The 20076-nt window shown below is 45.5% G+C and overlaps 1 protein-coding gene across 1 annotated transcript in view; it reads left to right on the top strand.

Annotated features, from left to right (window-relative positions):
- The window catches only part of JSRP1 (junctional sarcoplasmic reticulum protein 1), a 101220-nt gene that overhangs the window by 34729 nt on the left and 46415 nt on the right, over window positions 1-20076 (top strand). Inside the window, 2 exon segments of the mRNA XM_083179406.1 lie at window positions 14690-14733; window positions 18665-18824. Coding sequence (XP_083035532.1) covers window positions 14690-14733; window positions 18665-18824 — 204 coding nt within the window.

A 20076-nucleotide genomic window follows, 5' to 3' on the forward strand; every position in this document is an offset into this window, starting at 1 on the left:
GCAAGCTGTCCTCCCACCAGAAAATTATGAATAATAAGCCCACTCCACTATACACCCCTCCTCTGCATATTAAACATCCTCTACCACCCTGGAAGTTATGTATCAGGGCCCCTTCATTCAGCCCAATGCCCCCTTCTCCCACCCCATCTCACACCATCTGTGCAGTAAAGGGGTAATTAGTGGAAATTACTGATCCAGGCCCTACATGCTGAGCGGTTGATATAATACCCCCTACCACCCGCGGGACATCAAAGCTTCCCCCACGCCTACCGCTGGAGGATCGGTAGGGGCCCCAATACATTGCTATGCCCAGGGGTCTACACTGCTGTTATGTATATATATATATATATATATATATATATATGTGTGTGTATATTATTATTATTATTATTATTATTTATATACATTTGGTCTATCTATAATACTTTAACTGACCCGGCATATACTGGGTCACCTAAGTGTCCATCTCCGTGCTTTGCTCCGCCCCTCTGGAAACCCCCTTCTGAAAATCCTGCGTTTGCCACTGGCAATCCCTATGCTTTGTGCATATGTTATGTTGCATCGCACTCTACCCCACAACTCACCCCTGTATTCTCCGTCTAGTACAGGCAATTTGTGCTACCCTTGCCCCTGTCACTAATATGTATTGTACTTATACAATGCGCTTATGCTATGTTTAGCTATTGTGTTATTATTATTATATTTTATTTATGAGGCGCACAAAGACAAAACAAAAGAGTTCCACAATTCAATACACACTACAGCTTAGATGTAAGTAGTGAGGACGTGAGCAACGCACTACTAGTGGCTGGTGGCCAAAGGTGGAGATGAGTATGCGGATGAAGATGGTCGCTGAGTGTCTGAGTATGGGAGAGCTGTAATGAAGCTTTGATTGCTGCTATACTGCAGTGGTCTTTCAGGTTTACCACCATGTATGGCACTGTGGACACTTTCTGGCCCCTTTTAAATAAATACTAATAATAAATGTTAAAAGAATGACCATGGCGGGACGGTCATTAGGTCCACATGGGGAAGGTCGACAAGCATTAGGTCGGCCACTGAAGGCGGTATTTCATGCCCTATCATCCATAGGGTGTGGTAGGAGAATACAAGAGTGCCTGTCCCCGAAGCATGGTGAGCACAGCGAGCCATGCGAGGGTATGCGGTCCACTTTTTTAGTGTCCATGTCGACTGTGTTGACATTGGGTCAAAAAAAGTAAAAAAAACTCCATGTCGACCATTTGACTGTAGATCTTCTCCATGCCAACATAATGCTTGTGTCGACCTAATGACCCTGTCGACCTAACCACATGTCGATCTTCATGCATGTCAACCTTCAATGGTCGACCTAGTGCAGTGATGGCTAACCTTGACCATACTTGCCTACTTTTGAAAATTAGTTTCAGGGAGTTATAATTGGTAGCAGAATTTTGCACAGCGCCTCATTGAGGGCATGTCATGCTGCCTTCACCCAATGGGCGTGTCTAGTTCCATATATGGAGAGATTGTGAATGTGGCACCTAGAAGCGTGAGTGTGTACGGCTACATCTGAGAGGAACCTTTTAAAATGACTTATATACAAATGTAGATGAGCCCTAAAGCAGTTAGTAAGAGATACTATACTTGGTAAAGTGCTGGGAAATGGTGCAAATGAATTAATGTAAATGTATCTGTCTCTAATTCCTTTTTTTCACCAAAAATGTAACAGTGTAATGTGGGCTATTGTGGGCAGTGAAATGAGGGAGATTGGTATACTAATGAAGGAGAGAGGGAGAGTGCTGCTATTTCAGGGAGGCTCCTGCAGAATGCAGGAGGGTAGGCAGCTTTGACGTTGACACTACAGCTGTTGGTGAACTACGCATCCCAGCATGCCCTGCATCAGTTTTACCTTGGCTTAAATAGTAAAACTGTAGCAGGGCATGCTGGGATGTGTAGTTCATCTGGAGTGTCAAGGTTAGCCATCACTGACCTAATGACTGTCAACCTAATGCTTGTCTATGATATGATACATACCCTACTATAATGACTGCATATTTATCAATATGGATACATTGCAGCAATAGAAACCTTTACATATCTTTTATCACTGACATTTACTGTTGGGAGTTGAGCATTGTCCAGTTCCCTCTACACGTGTAACGTGCTCAGTTGCAAACGCAGGATTTTCAGAAGGGGGTTTCCAGAGGGGCGGAGCAAAGCACGGAGATGGACACTTAGGTGACCCAGTATATGCCGGGTCAGTTAAAGTATTATAGATAGACCAAATGTATATAAATAATAATAATAATATACACACATATATATATATATATATACATACATACATACATACATAAATACATACATACATACATAACAGCAGTGTAGACCCCTGGACATAGCAATGTTTTGGGGCCTCTACCAATCCTCCAACGGTAGGGGTGGGGAAGCTTTGATGTCCCGCGGGTGGTAGGGGGTATTATATCTACCGCTCAGCATGTAGGGCCTGGATCAGTAATTTCCACTAATTACCCCTTTACTGCACAAATGGTGGGAGATGGGGTGGGAGAAGGGGGCATTGGGCTGAATGAAGGGGCCCTGATACATAACTTCCAGGGTGGTAGAGGATGTTTAATACGCAGAGGAGGGGTGTATAGTGGAGTGGGCTTATTATTCATAATTTTCTGGTGGGAGGACATCTTGCTTGACTGCAGATATCTCCAGTTCCCAGAAATAGATTTCTTAGATTTTAATGGAATTAAAATCTAGAGAATCCCACCTACCAAATTGTATTGGGGACTAGGGGATCAGAGTTCAGGAGGCAAAGCAATCTGCCAAAGAGAATATAAAACTACATACCAGGTGTGTGTAGCTGGAGCAGAAACCAGCTGCTGGAAGGCTGATATCTCTGGTTCTGGGAACAGAAGTGACAAGCTACTAGTATCCATCAAATGGGGAGAGTCCCAGCTTTTGGAATATACCCTCAAAGAAACTCTAATGCCCCTTTCAGACCGCACTTTGTAAACGTTTTTTTTACCGTTTTAAAACGGTAATCTGTGCGGTCTGAAAGGTGCAGGACCCCATAACCGTTTTACAAAAGCCGATTTTGTAAAACGGTTAAAATGGAGGGTCCTACCCGTTTCAGACCCGGTATTTTTGCATCAAAATCGGGTCTGAAACGGTATTTAGGACCCAGCCAATGAGCTGGGTCCTAAATTCAGAGCAGCAAATATTTAATGAGCACTCATTAAATATTCGCAGCACTGGAGCCGCCCCCCGCTGCCCTACCCCCCGCGCGTGTCGCCCCCCCCCGTGCATGTGTCGACACCCCCCCACGCGGCGCGTGTGTCGACACCCGCCATGCAGCCGGTACCTTCGTTGTGGATCCCGGCAGTGAAGTATGGTCGGGGAAGCACTTATGAAAAAAAAGCGTCTTTCAGAAAATGGCTGCCCCATAGGAAAACCTGTTTTAAAAAACTGTCTTTCGTATGGGGGCAGCCTTTTTCCGAAAGTCACTTTTCTTATAAGAAAAGTGACTTTCGGAAAATGGCTGCCCCCATACGAAAGACAGTCCTATGGGGCAGCCATTTTCTGAAAGACGCTTTTTTTCATAAGTGCTTCCCCGACCAACTGCAGTGCTGGATCACGCAACGGAGGTACCGGCTGCACAGGGGGGGGGGGGGGGGTTGTTAGCCCTGGGGTGGGGGGGATTTGGGGGTGTTAACCCCCGGGGGAGGGGGGGCGGGGGCGGCGCGCGCTGAAGACTGGCGTTGACCCTGTTTTTGGAAAGTTTCCAAAAACGGGTCTGCCAGTGTAAAAAAAAACGCACTTAAACGGTAATATACCGTTTAAGAGATGCGGTGTGAAAGGGGTTTTACCTGGCAGACCTGTTTTTGGAAACGTTTCCAAATACAGGGTCAAAGCCAGTTTTGCGGTCTGAAAGCAGCATTAGTCAGACAGAACCTGAAATATCTGACTGGGAAGAGCAATTAACAGCCTTGGATGGGGACCACTGTTTTGAAGTCAGATATCTCCGGTTCCCAAGGGCCGATTTTTTAAATTCTTGCACCCATAGAAAGAGGGAACCCTCAGCTTTCAGCCTAAGGGTACTCTGCTCCCTCCAGGTAAGTCCTCAGTAGCCACGAGTGTCCCTGTATCCCTCTACGCGTTTCTCCGCCTACTCACATCAGCGGCTTCCTCAGGAGGTATATGCAGTGTCTCTCATCTCCCAGCTTTTTATGTGTGATTTACTTCCGGCCCACGCTCGCGCGCAGTTCGCCGGTTCACACCTCATTCTGATTGTATGCCCGCGATCATTATGCGTGTCACGTCTCCTTTTGTATCGGGTATAGGTTCACTCACGAATAATTTGTCCTTTTTTGTTGATTATTATTTGCAAGGCCACGTAGGGAAACTCCAATCTTATATCCAAGATACTAAACACTTTCTGAATCGTATTAATCAGGTAGAATGGAGAGAAGGGTATATCCTACTCACGTGCGATGTGGAAGCATTGTACTCAAATATACCCCAAGATTTGGGAGTAGAAATTATGAAAACATATTTGGAGAGAGATGTAAACCTTTCAGACTCCCTACGTGGCCTTATCTCACGTTCGATTAAATTTATTCTTAGTCACAATTATTTTTTGTTTAATTCACGCTATTATTTACAAACACGGGGGACTGCGATGGGGACTAGGTTCGCCCCGAGCTTTGCGAACCTATACATGGGGGCCTTTGAGGACCAACATGTGTGGGGGAGCGAGTTCGGGGGGAACCTAGTCCTCTACTGCAGATTTATTGATGATTTGTTTATAATTTGGAAAGGGGATCCCACTAGTTTATGCACCTTCACGGAAAGTCTTAATTTTAATAATTTTGGATTAAAATTCACGAGCACCCATAGTTTCACTAATATTAATTTTCTCGATATAGCGCTCTCAGTCAAAGGAGGTCGATTAGAGACTGAGACCTACATCAAACCCGTGGACCAAAGCAGATATTTAAACTATAGGAGCGCTCATGACAAAATCTGGAGAGACAATGTCCCAAAAGGACAACTAGTGAGAGTCAAACGCAATTGTTCATCTAAAAAGATATACCATCAACAACCTAATATACTGTTATCCTCCTTCAAAGAACAGGAATACCCAGATGAAATTATTCAAAAAGCAGTGAAACAGGTAGAAAAAATTCCAAGGGAAAATTTATTGATTATGAATGAAAACAGCTATAAAAAGAATAGTGTGAAAGAAGATAGATCATCCCAATTTGTTACACAGTATAATGAGTGTTCAAATGAGATCAGAAGTATAATGAAAAAGAACACAGCTCTATTAATGCAGGACGACTTCTTAAAGGACATTATAGACCCTAAAGGCCCCCATACACTAGGGCGACTTGTCCTTAGGACAAGTCGCCCCCGACTTCCCCCTGAGCTTCCCCGGCTGCTCCCCGGGGGAGCTTGAATAGATTGGCACTTGATGTGCCATTTTTTACATGTGATAAATCGTCTCGATTTATCACATGTAAAAAACCCGGGGAGCAGGGGGGGGGGGCTACAGAGGTGGGAGCAGGGGGGCGGGGGACGCTGCGGGGGACAGCGTCGGTGCGAGGCGGTAGAGGCAGCAGGGGGGGCTGGGGACGCTGCGGGGGACACGTCTGTGTCCCCCGCTGCTGGGGACGCTGCGGGGGACAGCGTCTGTGCGAGGCGGTAGAGGGAGCAGGGGGGGCTGGGGACGCTGCGGGGGACACAGGCGGCAAAGAGCCGGGCAGGGGGAGCCGGCCGGGAGCTGTCAGTAATGAATAAAAAAAAAAAGCCCATACAATGAATGGGCAGCCTGTGATTGGCTGCTGAGCGCTCTCTCAGCCAATTGCTGACTGGCTGAGAGAGCGCTCAGCCAATCACAGGCCGCCCATTCATTGTATGGGCTTTTTTTTTTTTATTCATTACTGACAGCTCCCGGCCGGCTCCCCCTGCCCGGCTCTATGCCGCCTGTGTCCCCCGCAGCGTCCCCAGCCCCCCCTGCTCCCTCCACCGCCGCGCCGCCCCGCCCCACTAGGTCCCAAGTCGGGTGGTCGGACGTGCAGCAGGTCCGACCACCCGACGCAGATCCGATGCGCACGGGACCGCGCATCGGATCTGAGGGGACATCAAAACTAGCCGATTTTGGTCCGATTTCGGCCAGATCCGACTGATCTGGCTGAAATCTGACCAAAATCGGCTAGTGTATGGGGGCCTTAAGGGTAAAGTAATCTTCAGAAAAGGGGAGAATTTAAAAAGTAAATTGGTCAAGAGCCATTTTTCAGAAGACACACAGATTAAGACAGATTCCGGAAATGTTAGGAGTTGGATTCCAGAGAAACCATGGGGATTCCACAAGTGTGGCAATGACAAATGTATTACCTGCAAAGGGGTGGCAAGGAAATCGGTAGAATTCAGATCTAATAGTACAGGGGAAACTTTTCAAATAAAAGAATTTATGAATTGTAGGACTTCGTACATAATCTATATGATCCAATGTGGCTGCGGCTTACAATATGTGGGCCGCACCATACGCTGTTTAAATGTAAGGTACCTGGAACATAGGCGGAATATTCTGGGGGGCGTCAAAAATCATCCATTATCCAAACACATTTCAGATTGCCAAGGAAAATCATTGAATGGTATTGAAATCAAGGCCATAGAACATATTAAGAACACAGAAAGAGGCGGGGATAGATATAATAGACTTTGCAGTCGAGAAGCCTATTGGATATTCCGCCTATGCACCTTGGTACCTAAGGGACTCAATGACACAATAGAATTAAATGGAATATAAGTACTGACCACCTCTCTTTTTTTTTTTTTTCCTTCGACCCCGATAACTGATTATAAGTACACCTGCTGTTTGGGGATTCTGGTTCTTGGGGGAGGGGGGGTATTGTATCATAGAGATATATAAGTGAAGTGTATTTCCATATATCGGAATATAGTATAGGCTCAAGAATTTCTACATCTATATAATATTAAATATTTTTTAAGAAATATGAAATAAACTGTATTGGAGGTATTTAGAAGAGTATAGTGTGTATAAATAATATCTATATGTGAGAACAATGGTCCATAACTATATGATTTTATATGATTTTAGTATGTCCATAGGGACAAAATGATTAAGTAGAAGTAACAGGCTTTAATAGAATTTAAATGGTCTGCATATCTTGCGCTAGAATAATTGAACAAATTAAGAAATTATAGCTATGTTTTATTTGTTATATGTTGTCCTTTGTTTGTATGTGCTTGTAAAAATGCTCAATAGATACTAGTACTTCATATATGTGAAAAGCACAAAACGATGTCTGTATGCAGCGTCACCATTTCCATGGGAACTCACCAATGTGGGATTATGAACCTCCTACTGCGTGGAACGCAAATCTTACCAGGTGACACGCACAAAACCAGCTGAGGTACTGATCTCGCATAGAGTCGCGAGAAGACGCATCCATGAAATACTAAAGTACACGTCTAACTCCCCCTCTCCCAGCTCTCGCGAGATGGGGTCAAAAGGAGACGTGACATGCATAATGATCGCGGGCATACAATCAGAATGAGGTGTGAACCGGCGAACTGCGCGCGAGCGTGGGCCGGAAGTAAATCACACATAAAGGCATGCGATGCAATGTGTACTAATTAAGTCCCGAACGGATCCGTTAAACGGACTGTGTATGGGCAGCTTAAGAGATGTTCAAAATATCCGCAAAAAATGCCAGCGTCACTCACATTTGTTATATAAATTCAAATAAAAAAAAGATTATATTTTTTGTATAAGGTGAACATTACAGGTCATTATGCTGAATACAAATGTTTTGCTTGCCCATTTTCACACCTATTTTGACAAATTCAATTGGAACTCAAAGGCACTAAAGTAAATATTACTTCCGTCCACACATATACAGTTGTGTACTTTTATCTTGGACTCCACCATTTCCTTATTTCAGCAATCCCTATGCTTTGTGCATATGTTATGTTGCATCGCACTGTACCCCACAACTCACCCCTGTATTCTCCGTCTAGTACAGGCAATTTGTGCTACCCTTGCCCCTGTCACTAATATGTATTGTACTTATACAATGCGCTTATGCTATGTTTAGCTATTGTGTTGTTATTATTATTATTATTATATTTTATTTATGAGGCACACAGAGACAAAACAAAAGAGTTCCACAATTCAATACACACTACAGCTTAGATGTAAGTAGTGAGGACGTGAGCAACGCACTACTAGTGGCTGGTGGCCAAAGGTGGAGATGAGTATGCGGATGAAGATGGTCGCTGAGTGTCTGAGTATGGGAGAGCTGTAATGAAGCTTTGATTGCTGCTATACTGCAGTGGTCTTTCAGGTTTACCACCATGTATGGCACTGTGGACACTTTCTGGCCCCTTTTAAATAAATACTAATAATAAATGTTAAAAGAATGACCATGGCGGGACGGTCATTAGGTCCACTTGGGGAAGGTCGACAAGCATTAGGTCGGCCACTGAAGGCGGTATTTCATGCCCTATCATCCATAGGGTGTGGTAGGAGAATACAAGAGTGCCTGTCCCCGAAGCATGGTGAGCACAGCGAGCCATGCGAGGGTATGCGGTCCACTTTTTTAGTGTCCATGTCGACTCTGTTGACATTGGGTCAAAAAAAGTAAAAAAAACCTCCATGTCGACCTAACCACATGTCGATCATGTCAGTGGAGTGATGGCTAACCTTGACCATACTTGCCTACTTTTGAAAACTAGTTTCAGGGAGATTATAATTGGTAGCAGAATTTTGCACAGCGCCTCATTGAGGGCATGTCATGCTGCCTTCACCCAATGGGCGTGTCTAGTTCCATATATGGAGAGATCGTGAATGTGGCATCTAGAAGCGTGGCTGTGTACGGCTACATCTGAGAGGAACCTTTTAAAATGACTTATATACTGTACAAATGTAGATGAGCCCTAAAGCAGTTAGTAAGAGATACTATACTTGGTAAAGTGCTGGGAAATGTTGCAAATGAATTAATGTAAATGTATCTGTCTCTAATTCCTTTTTTTCACCAAAAATGTAACAGTGTAATGTGGGCTATTGTGGGCAGTGAAATGAGGGAGATTGGTATACTAATGAAGGAGAGAGGGAGAGTGCTGCTATGTCAGGGAGGCTCCTGCAGAATGCAGGAGGGTAGGCAGCTTTGACCTTGACACTACAGCTGTTGGTAAACTACGCATCCCAGCATGCCCTGCATCAGTTTTACCTTGGCTTAAATAGTAAAACTGTAGCCGGGCATGCTGGGAAGTGTCAAGGTTAGCCATCACTGACCTAATGACTGTCAACCTAATTCTTGTCTATCCTATGATCCATACCCTACTATAATGACTGCATATTTATCAATATGGATAAATTGCAGCAATAGAAACATTTACATATCTTTTATCACTGACATTTACTGTTGGGAGTTGAGCATTGTCCAGTTCCCTCTACACGTGTAACGTGCTATTGCTTGGTCACACGTGTATCTCACTTGAAGCATGACAATAGAAGCCCCTACAGTACTTTCAGTTACTCCCGTCTTAGCTCACTAGAATTTAGTTACTTATTCAAATTCAATGTAGGGTCCCTAAAGTTCATCAAATCTAAGGGGCAATTTTACTTAGATGGGAGTTCTACTGAAGATGAGATGATGCCCACAGCAACCAATCAGATTAGGAGCCAGATGTACTAAGCTTTAATAGTGATAAAATGGAGAGTGATAAACCACCAGCCATTCCGCTCCTGCCTGACATTTTTCAAACACAGTCTGTGGCATGGCAGGTCGGAGCTGATTGACTGGTTGTTTATCACTCTCCATTTTATCACTTTTGAAGCTTAGTGCATCTGGCCCTGTATCTATTATCTTACATAAATAAATAAATAAGGGCCCTTGACTCAGTAAGCTGCCCCACCTAATTCCCGACCCCCCCACACACACACCTCCGTATACCCTCGCAACTATGTGAGGGTATGTGTTAGAAAGACACATACCCTTGCATGTGCCCGCAGCATTAGAAATTATTCGATGGTCGGCGACCTTCACAAATATGTCAGTTGAGACTGTCTTATATTTGCATCCGCCAGCTTGAAGTCATGGCAGGCGTCTGACGTCATGGCCCACCGACGTACCCATGGGAATACCCAGCGCCACCCCTATCCCTCCCTCCCCCTTCGAACTGCCCAGCAATTGAGCAACTCGTCCTGGCCATTTGCAGTTGTGATTTTTTACATTGGCAGAAATGCGCATGAGCAAACCAATTGGGGCAGGGGTCAAATTTGTTTCACCAGAATCAGCCCGATTATGTAGCAAATGGAAAAAAACATGTACACTGCAGGTGGGGCCAATGTAACCTGTGCAGAGAGTTAGATTTGGGGTGTGTTCACACTGACATTTAAATTGCAATGTAAAAATAAAGCAGCCTGTATTTACCCTGCACATAAACAAAATAACTTAATAAAATCATCCCTGCACATGTTACATTTGCCCCATCTGCAGTGCACATGGTTTGTCCATTTACTAAAAAATGTGTTTCTGCGATCAGGTCTGAATAAGCCCCTAAGTTGCAGCTTTGACAGCAGCCAATTGTCATTGATTCTGTCCACCAGACTTAACCCCAGGGTTGCCGACTTTTACAATCTCCTCTCCGAGAGAACCCCGGAGAGGAGACTGTCAACATCACTTCTGGGGGCAGGGCCTGATGGAGACATCATCAGTCCCTGCCCCCAGTAATGCAAATACCGCAATACGCGGGTCTCCGATGAGGGGGCGGGGCTAAATATGCGAGCTTTGCATATTTAGCCCCCCCCTTCCGTTGAAATGCCGCGAATCGCGGCAATTTAACCCTTCCGCCACCACAAGGTACATGAGGGTGGGAAGGGGACAGCCGGAATCCGAGAGGGTTACCCCCCCTTTCCGGGGGACCGGGAGGGGGAGACGATTTTCGGGATCCTCCCGGCCATTCCGGGAGGGTTGGCAACCCTGCTTAACCCCTTTGCTGGTACTCCCGAGAATTTTCCAGGCTATGCGCCAGTGCTCAGACTAGCAAACCCGGAAAATCCTCAGGAGTGTCACTGTCTGCGCTCCCTTCTTCTGGGCAGCGCCGCTGAGCACTGAGATCAGCGCTGCGCTCAGCTTCAGCTGCTGCCCGGCTCCTGCTGCCCGGCCCTGCCTCCTTTCCCCTCGGCTGTGTGCGGAGTGACCTTGCTAACGTCACCCCTTACAAAACCGGGTGGCTCCCACTGTGTTTCCAGGGGCCGGACAGCGCCGTGCAGTGGGGAACACTCCCACTGGGCAAAACTTGCCACCACTGAAGGGGTTAAAATGCTGGAGATCTTGATTGTAAAATCAGGGAGTATATTACTAAATGTTACTTGTAATCGATTTAGATGGATTTCAGATCAATTTGAAATATATCTTAAACAATGTTGGGCTGCCAGGGCTAAAACTCACATTTACCAACGTTTAAAAGTTATATTTAAAATAATGTAATTATCATTATTATTAATAATATTATTGTTACTATTAAGTTTCATATATAGCGCAGCAAATTCTGTTGGGTACTTATATGTTAGTTGGGTGCCCACTAAGCTATTTGCTTAGTTTTACACGTCTGCTCACCACGCTTCGGGCTCGCTGCGCTCGCCACACTATATAAAGTCAACTTCATGCCGACATGGATAGTGGGGGTATGAGCGTACTAACTATAATGGGCGCCTAACTAACATACTGTATAAGTACCTTCTGTTGTACTTTACACTTGAAAACAGTGATAAAACAAAACTGAGGGTATCACTCACCTGGGTGCTCCTCTGCCAAAAATGCCAAGAAAGGGGTATGGCTTAAAGGGAGGGTGTGGTTTTGCAGTTGACCCCCATTTTTGTTTCTCTGAGGTCCAGAAGGTGCCTGGCTGCACCTGACCGGAGCCTATCTTAACTGCAGTGTTGGCTCATACTCTGTAACGGGAGCCAGATGCTACACGTTATATTAAAGTACAGCACACAGCTCCTTTCACTGAGCAGGGGCTTGCACTGTGGTGTCACCCTTCAGCTACCAAGTAACACAGAGCTCACACGTTATGTGTAACACACCTTGTAGTGTATGTAAAATATGAACAGAATACTACAGCATCACTGCCAATTGTTACTATAGGAAGGATAGATAACACCATAGGAAGGATAGATAACAGAAAAAATGTGGTATAGGGCAGATGCTGGAATTTTCAGCACTCAGTGATTCTGTACCCAGAATCAGACGGGTGTGGATCGCTAGATTGACAAGATTTAGGATGACAAAAATTAGGTCGACCACTATTGGTTGACAGACAGTAGGTGGACAGGGTCAAAAGGTCAACATGAAAATGTCAACATGAGTTTTTAGTTTTTCATAAGTGTCTGTCGACATATGTCGACATGAACACCATATGCACCACGTCCCCTTGCATGGCTCGCTGCTCTCTCCATGTATAGGGATTGGTACCTTCTTGTGCTCAACACACTATTATATTCCCCCTCTACATCCACTGGGATGATAAAATATGAACAAGTCTTTTTTCATGACAACCTTTTGACCATATCGACGTAATGCATGTCAACCTTTGTCATGTGTCGAACTACTGCCTGTCTACCTAGGCACTGTCGACCTAACAACTGCATATGGAATCAGAGTAGCTGAAGGGTTTAAGGTGACAAGGGCACTGGCTATATGGATAGTGCTAGGGAAAAACAAGAGTTAAGGAGCCCATACACGCTGGGCGTCCGTTCTGTAAGTTTAAAGTACACATCGTATCGCATCGCATGCCTTGTGCATGCAATGCGATGTAAAGCTAGTACAAAAAGTATGTGCATTACATACTTTTTGTACTGTACTATGAGATTGCACGGTTTAACCCCTTCTGGCTTCGGCTGTTTGCAGCTGCCCGGGGGGGTTTGGACCTGTAGATGTGTATGGTAACTGAATCACAAACACACGTGCTGCAAGGATGTAACACAGGTCTTTACTCAGCATGAGGCAGACACCAAGTGGAAGTAACAGGAGAACAACAGTAAGTAAGTCCCCTCAGCATGAATATATCTCCCAGGATGCACGGCATGCATTTACAGGACCCACTCGGCCATTCATGTGTTCGGGCATCCAAACTCCCGAGCGCTTCCAAATGTCCCTGAACGGTACTTGTTTCCTATCTGGGCGCCCAGGTTTTCAACGTACGGCACCGTAATGAAATCGTATCGCATCGCATCGGATTCGGTACGCGATGATGTACGATGGCATACGATGCTATCCGATCCGATCCGATTTCATTTTAAATCGGATCGCATCGCATGCGGTGACGCGATCAACCCCGATTTTTACATTGGAATCAATGTTAAATGGTCCCTGAGACCCGATTTTACATTGATTTCAATGTAATAACCCCGCAAACCCACGATTTGTATAGGAAACCCCCCCCCTGATGGTTTAAAATGCGCCTCCATTGTTAACGCCACCCCAGTATTGACGTCAACCCGAAGCGTGGCGAGCGGCGGCGGTACGCGTCCTCCGACTTTTTCATACCCCCACTATCCACGTCGGCGTGGAGTTGAGAATAGAATAGTGTGGCGAGCGCAGCGAGCCACCGAGCCCGAAGCGTGGCGAGCGCAGCGAGCCCCGCGAGGGGACGCGGATACCTGTGAAGCCCGCGAGGGGACACGGATACCTGTGAAGTATCCGCGTCCCCTCGCGGGGCTCGCTGCGCTCGCCACGCTTCGGGCTCGGTGGCTCGCTGCGCTCGCCACACTATTCTATTCTCAACTCCACGCCGACGTGGATAGTGGGGGTATGAAAAAGTCGGAGGACGCGTACCGCCGCCCCTCGCGGGGCTCGCTGCGCTCGCCACGCTTCGGGTTGACGTCAATACTGGGGTGGCTTTAACAATGGAGGCGCATTTTAAACCATCAGGGGGGGGTTTCCTATATATCCTATGGGCCAACCATAAAAGCGGGAACGAAATCGGATCGCATCGCATCGCATCGTTCAATATCGTGTATGTGCATTTGTGGTATCCGATGCGATCCGATTTTTATACGGAGAATAGCATGGTGCGCAATTAACGTAGCGGGCGCCCAGATAGGAAACAAGTACCCCCTGAACTTCCCCGAACTTGCCTGAATGGGGCTGGTGCAATGGGCAGCGGGGGAGGGGGGGCAGCGGCAGTGAAGCCCCTATGATCTGGGTGGAGAGGCAGAGAGGTTGCAGGGGGAGGGTTGCAGGCAGGATGTGTTCCCATATGGTGGTGCACCAGTGGAGCACAGCTGGAGGTACCACTGGCAGTGGCGCACACACCTACTCATCAGCAGCATGCTTGGAAATATTCAGGGAGAGCCCGCTCCTGCAGCACAGCTCAGCTCGGAAAATTTCCAGGCATACCACCGAAGTTGCAGCATCATGTTCCTTTTAGCTTCTGCGTTTGTCACTGCTCCACTTAAATGGAATTAACCTTTTAAATATCACTTTGATTTTAAATAAAGCTTCAATAAAAAGTGAACAGTCCATTTTTACCTCTTGGTCTTTTGGAATATATATCACTTCCTGTGTCCTCTGTCCGCAATCATTGTTCATTTTATGCAGTTGTGTTATCAATGTGTTCATATCTGAATAATAATATAATTTATTTTTCCTATTTTAAATAGTGACAGAAGAGAAAAGAAGCAAGGACAATATAAACACCATAAAGGTAAATGCAGGGCTTAAAGTGGTAGCGGAGAGGTAGTGCATCTCCTTTCCCATAACCTCCCCCCCCCCCACACACACACACACACACCTAGTGTTTATAGTAAATCACAAAGTTGTGCCCCTTATACACATAGGCCCTTATTCAGATCTGATCGCAGTACAAATTTGTACTCAAAATGGGCAAAACCATGTGCACTGCAGATGGGGCAGATGTAACATGTATAGAGAGTTAGATATTTGTAAGTTATTTTGTTTCTGTGCAGGGTAAATACTGGCTGCATTATTTTTACACTGCAATTTTTTTCAGTTTCAACACACCTCACACAAATGTAACTATCTGCACAGGTTACATCTTCCCCACCTGCAGTGCACATGGTTTTGCCCATTTTGAGAACAAATTTGCACTGCGATCAGATCTGAAGGGCCATAATGTACTCAGTTGTGCTGCTTATTTATTTATTGACAGTTTCTTATATAGCGCATACATATTCTACATTGCTTTACAGAGAATATTTGAACATTCACATCAGTCCCTGCCCCAGTGGAGCTTACAATCTATATTCCCTACCACATGTACACCAGGGACGTGCAGTCAGGGGAGGCAGGGGAGGCAGAGCCTCCCCTGTCATAATGATGAAAATAATAAAAAGAAGATATTTATATATCTTCTTTTATTATTTTCATCATTTCTCCCTCTCAGGCTGCCTCCCACCCTCTTACACTGCTGCATGTGAGGGTGGGAGGCAGCGGGAGAGGTGCCTCCCGCTGTTTACATTGAAACACCGGGCAGCGGGGGGCGGGAAGGGGTGGGCAGGGGGGCAGGGTGCAGCAATGGGCTGTAAAAGCCCATTGAAAATGAATGGGGAAGCGGCACTTATACTGGTGCCGCAATGACAGCGGCACCAGTATAAACGCACTCCCCCAGATGTGATTGGGCCAGCAGATCCAGTGCTGGATCCGCTGTCCAATCACACATGCAGGACCCGTGAGACGATGCAGCAGCGCAGGGCGCGGGCAGCGGGGAGTCAGTCCGGCGCCTGTTGGAAGATGGACTGCCGCCGTCACCGCCGTGGAGAGGACCAGCCGCCGTCACCGCCGAGAAGACAGGTGAGTTCGTCGGGTGGAGGGAGGGCAGGTGGGGCGCGCGTGTACCGGCGGCGGGGGGTCCTGTAGTGATAGCCACAGCCGCATCTGTCAGCATGTCCCACTCAGACCACCCCAGCAGCAACGGGGTTAATTCGACGCGCGTGTACCGGCGGCGGGGGGGGGGGGGTCCTGTAGTGATAGCCACAGCCGCATCTGTCAGCATGTCCCACTCAGACCACCCCAGCAGCAACGGGGTTAATTCGGCGCGCGTGTACCGGCGGCGGGGGGGGGTCCTGTAGTGATAGCCACAGCCACGTCTGTCAGCATGTCCCACTCAGACCACCCCAGCAGCAACGGGGTTAATTCGGGGGACTCAGACACCTGCAGTGCTTTAAACAGAGAAATGTACGTATGAGACTACCCTGTGCCTTCCATCCCAGACGCTTCATTTCCAGCCAGGCTATGGAAATTAACCCCGTTGCTGCTGGGGTGGTCTGAGTGGGACATGCTGACAGACGTGGCTATCACTACAGGACTGTTCTGCACCCCCCCCCCCCCCCCGCCGGTACCAGTGACGTGCGGTGAGGTCAGTGCCTCCCCAGGCAATGACCTCACCGCACGTCACTGATGTACACACACAGACATTCTAGGGTTAATTTGTTGGGAGACAATTAGCCTACCAGTATATTTTTGGAATGTGGGAGGAAACCGGAGTACGCAGAGAAAACCCACGCAAGTACAGGGAGAATATACAAACTCTGCACAGTTAGAGCCATGGTGGGAATCGAACCCATGACCTCAGTGCTGTGAGGCAGTAATGCTAATCATTACACCATCCATACTGCCTTGCTTATACACATCTGTCGCTGTAATTTCAGCAGCTCACTGTCCATATCCTTTCAGCAGATTCCCCACCTCTAAGTCCCTCCAGCTCCCTCTGGGTGTGGATCAGTTGGTCACCAGGAAGTTGTTAGGTCGACATCATTAGGTCGACATGCAGGAAGGTCGACATGAGGCTATGTCAACATGGGTTAGGTCGATAGGGCCATTAGGTTGAGATGGGTCGAGATTAGGTCGATATGGGTCAACATGTCAACATGGAGTTTTTCATTGTTTTGACCCGAATGTCGACACAGTCGACATGGACACAGGTTAAAGTGCACCGCGTTAAAGTGCACCTTCGGCTCCGTGCGTGGCTACGCTCGACACACTATTTTGTTCGCTCACCATGTCCTACTGGATGGTAGGTAATAAAATATTGCCTGTCGGCACATGTCGGCTCTAAAAATAGAAAAAAAAACCCATGTCTACCTTTTGATTGTCTACCTAACCCATGTTGACCTAATGACCCTGTCAATCTAATGACCCTGTCAACCTACCTGCATGTTGACCTAGACTCATGTCGACCTTCCTGCATGTCGACTTAGACACATGTTGACCTAAATTGCTGGGGACCCAATGACCGTATCCCCTCCCTCTCACCCTGTCTTCAGCAAGCACAGAGCCTGCTCCTCTTAGTGGCTCTTCTTCACTTCAGCGGAGATGATGGCATTACATCACATACACTGTGCCAGAAGAAGCTGCTGGGACAGGCTTCTCTGTTGGAATTACTGTTCAGGGCTGTGGTAGAGGAGGAACTCAGTTCCCCCTACCATTAGAAGTGGTGAAACTCAGTTCCACCCTGTTCCCCTTTACTTTAACCCCTGGATAAATGTAAATATAAATATATGAGTAGTTACCACGTGATATCTCTATCACTGTTGAGAACACAACAATCAATCTTTCTCCACAAGCTCACTGCCTAGGGGTCATCCTTGACTCTGAACTGTCCTTTATTCCTCACATTCAATTTGTCTCTAAAATCATGTTGCATGCAACTAAAAAAACATATCCAATATTCATCCATTTCTTACACAAGACACTAACTCTAAACTCAGAACTCTAATCCATGCATTATCTCACGCATTGATTATTGCAATAGCCTCCTTACCACTACAATCCATTTTAAATGGAGCAGCGAGGCTGATCTTCTTAGCTAGATGCTCCATGTCTGCTGATCTACTCTGTCCCTCCATTGGTTGCCTGTATTTTAGTGTATTCAATATAAAATACTTCTACTCATATTCAAGGCCATTAACCTGACCACACTAAAATATATCTCTTCGTTTATCTCAAAATATATCCCCACCAGGCTTCTCCGCTCTGCGCAAGATCTGCTTCTCTCATCAATACTCAATACTAAGGGCCAGATTCTCTAAGCTTCAAAAGTGATAAAATGGAGAGTGATAAACAGCCAGCCAATCAGCTCCTGTCTGGCATTTTTCAAACACAGCCTGTGACATGGCAGGTAGGAGCTGATTGGCTGGCTGTTTATCTATCTCCATTTTATCACTTTTAAAGCTTCGAGAATCTGGCCCTAAATCACTAGGCCCCGGAGGGTCCTGCTTGCAATCTTACAATCTATAGGGATATTATGAAGGATACATAAGGATAGGATGGAATCCATACCATGGCAGTTCCTCCAGATTACAAAACAGTCCTGATGGGATGCAATAAGATGTGACTGCTAAGCTAATGGAGGTTATGTGGGTATTCTTTACTTTTTCTTATTATCTGATTTGACCAAATAATTTACATGTTATTGACTATTATGTAAGTAATTAGCGCGATATAGGAGATTTTGTTTCTTGTATTATGTACTATAGTTCTATTTGCTGTAGGCTTGAAGCAATTGGAGTGTAAAAGGTCTGATATATTAATTTATATTCAGAGTTCTCTATGCAGTCGTCCCAACCTAGATGCAAGTTATCCTGAACCCTTTCATTCTAATTATCTTCTCATTACAGGAGACTGAAACAAAGTGTGGTGACCAGAATGAACTGAAGATTACAGAGGAGGTTGACTGTTTTGTCGAAGCGAGTTCTATTAAATACTATGAGCCAGAGGGAAGTCACAATCTCTATATGTCAAAGCCAGAAAAAATGAAAGCTACAGAGTCAAAACAGGGTGAGAGCAATGCTTTGTTTTACAATAATTTATAGTAAAGTACAGGGGACATTAAAAGTGGTACAATTCTCCCCTGAAGTGCAACGCCATTAAAACTAAATGGAATGACTGAGGGACAAACTACACAGACCTGCCCAGAAATACACAAATATATTTTAATATTACCAAAACCCCTTTTTATTCACAGAACCAGAAAAAAGAAAGATAGGAACAGCGCTGTACTGAATATATGAAATATTTAATAAAATTTAAACATTTAAAATACAATATTTGGCCAATATAGACACACAAACATATAACAGGAACTCTGAGAAATTCGTCGCTAAAGTTACAAGCCACTGATACCCCTGGATTACAATAAGAATTACCACAATACTAATGTGCACATTTTGTGGGGACTTGAACTCTGACCTGTCTAAACCTACTAACTGGCTCTGCTAATGAGTAATGAAAGTCAGCAACTGCATGCATAACAAAACTAACCAGTTCTAACACCAAGGGGGGAGTTCCTGTTATATGTTTGTGTGTCTTGTGTGTCTATATTTTCCAAATATTGTATTTTAAATGTTTAAATTTTATTAAATATTTCATATATTCAGTACAGCGCTGTTCCTATCTTTCTTTTTCTGGTTCTGTGAATAAAAAGGGGTTTTGGTAATCCCCCTACAGGTTCAGCAGCAGTACCGAATATACAATCAGCGCTCAGTATCATTGTGTGGAGTCTTTATCCTACAGTACTTACTCTGAGACCTTCATATTGTTTACTGCAAGCTGATTGAAATCTTTTGGCACACCGTTATTCCATACTGTTTCCTGGCATTTGCTAAATAATGGCAGATGCAAGTAGCAATCATATTAGAAGAACAAATGTGTTTATGACATTTACCCATATGGTCAAATTGTCTTGTCCTAATTTGACCTCCACTATATTTTTGTACTTTATCTTTGTTGCTCAACATTTTTCGGATAACTTGTGTAACATTTGCGGCTATAACAACAGAACAAAACTTTGCACTTTTGGTACTAAAGGCTGACCATCTTCAAAAAAAAGGGTAATACAGGTACTCCCAGGGATCTGCAGCAGAGCCGGCCTTAGGCATAGGCAGACTAGGCAGTTGCCTAGGGCATTTGGAATGCCTAGGGGCATCAGCAGCTTCTGCTGATTAAAATGATATGCAGCATGCCTATATTCTGTGTGTGAGTGAGGCTGTATCTGCATATGAAATAGTGTATTCATTGAAATCACTGTAAC

The sequence above is a fragment of the Crinia signifera genome, chromosome 1, assembly GCF_055691185.1.
Source record: "Crinia signifera chromosome 1, ASM5569118v1, whole genome shotgun sequence".
Lineage (NCBI taxonomy): Eukaryota > Metazoa > Chordata > Amphibia > Anura > Myobatrachidae > Crinia > Crinia signifera.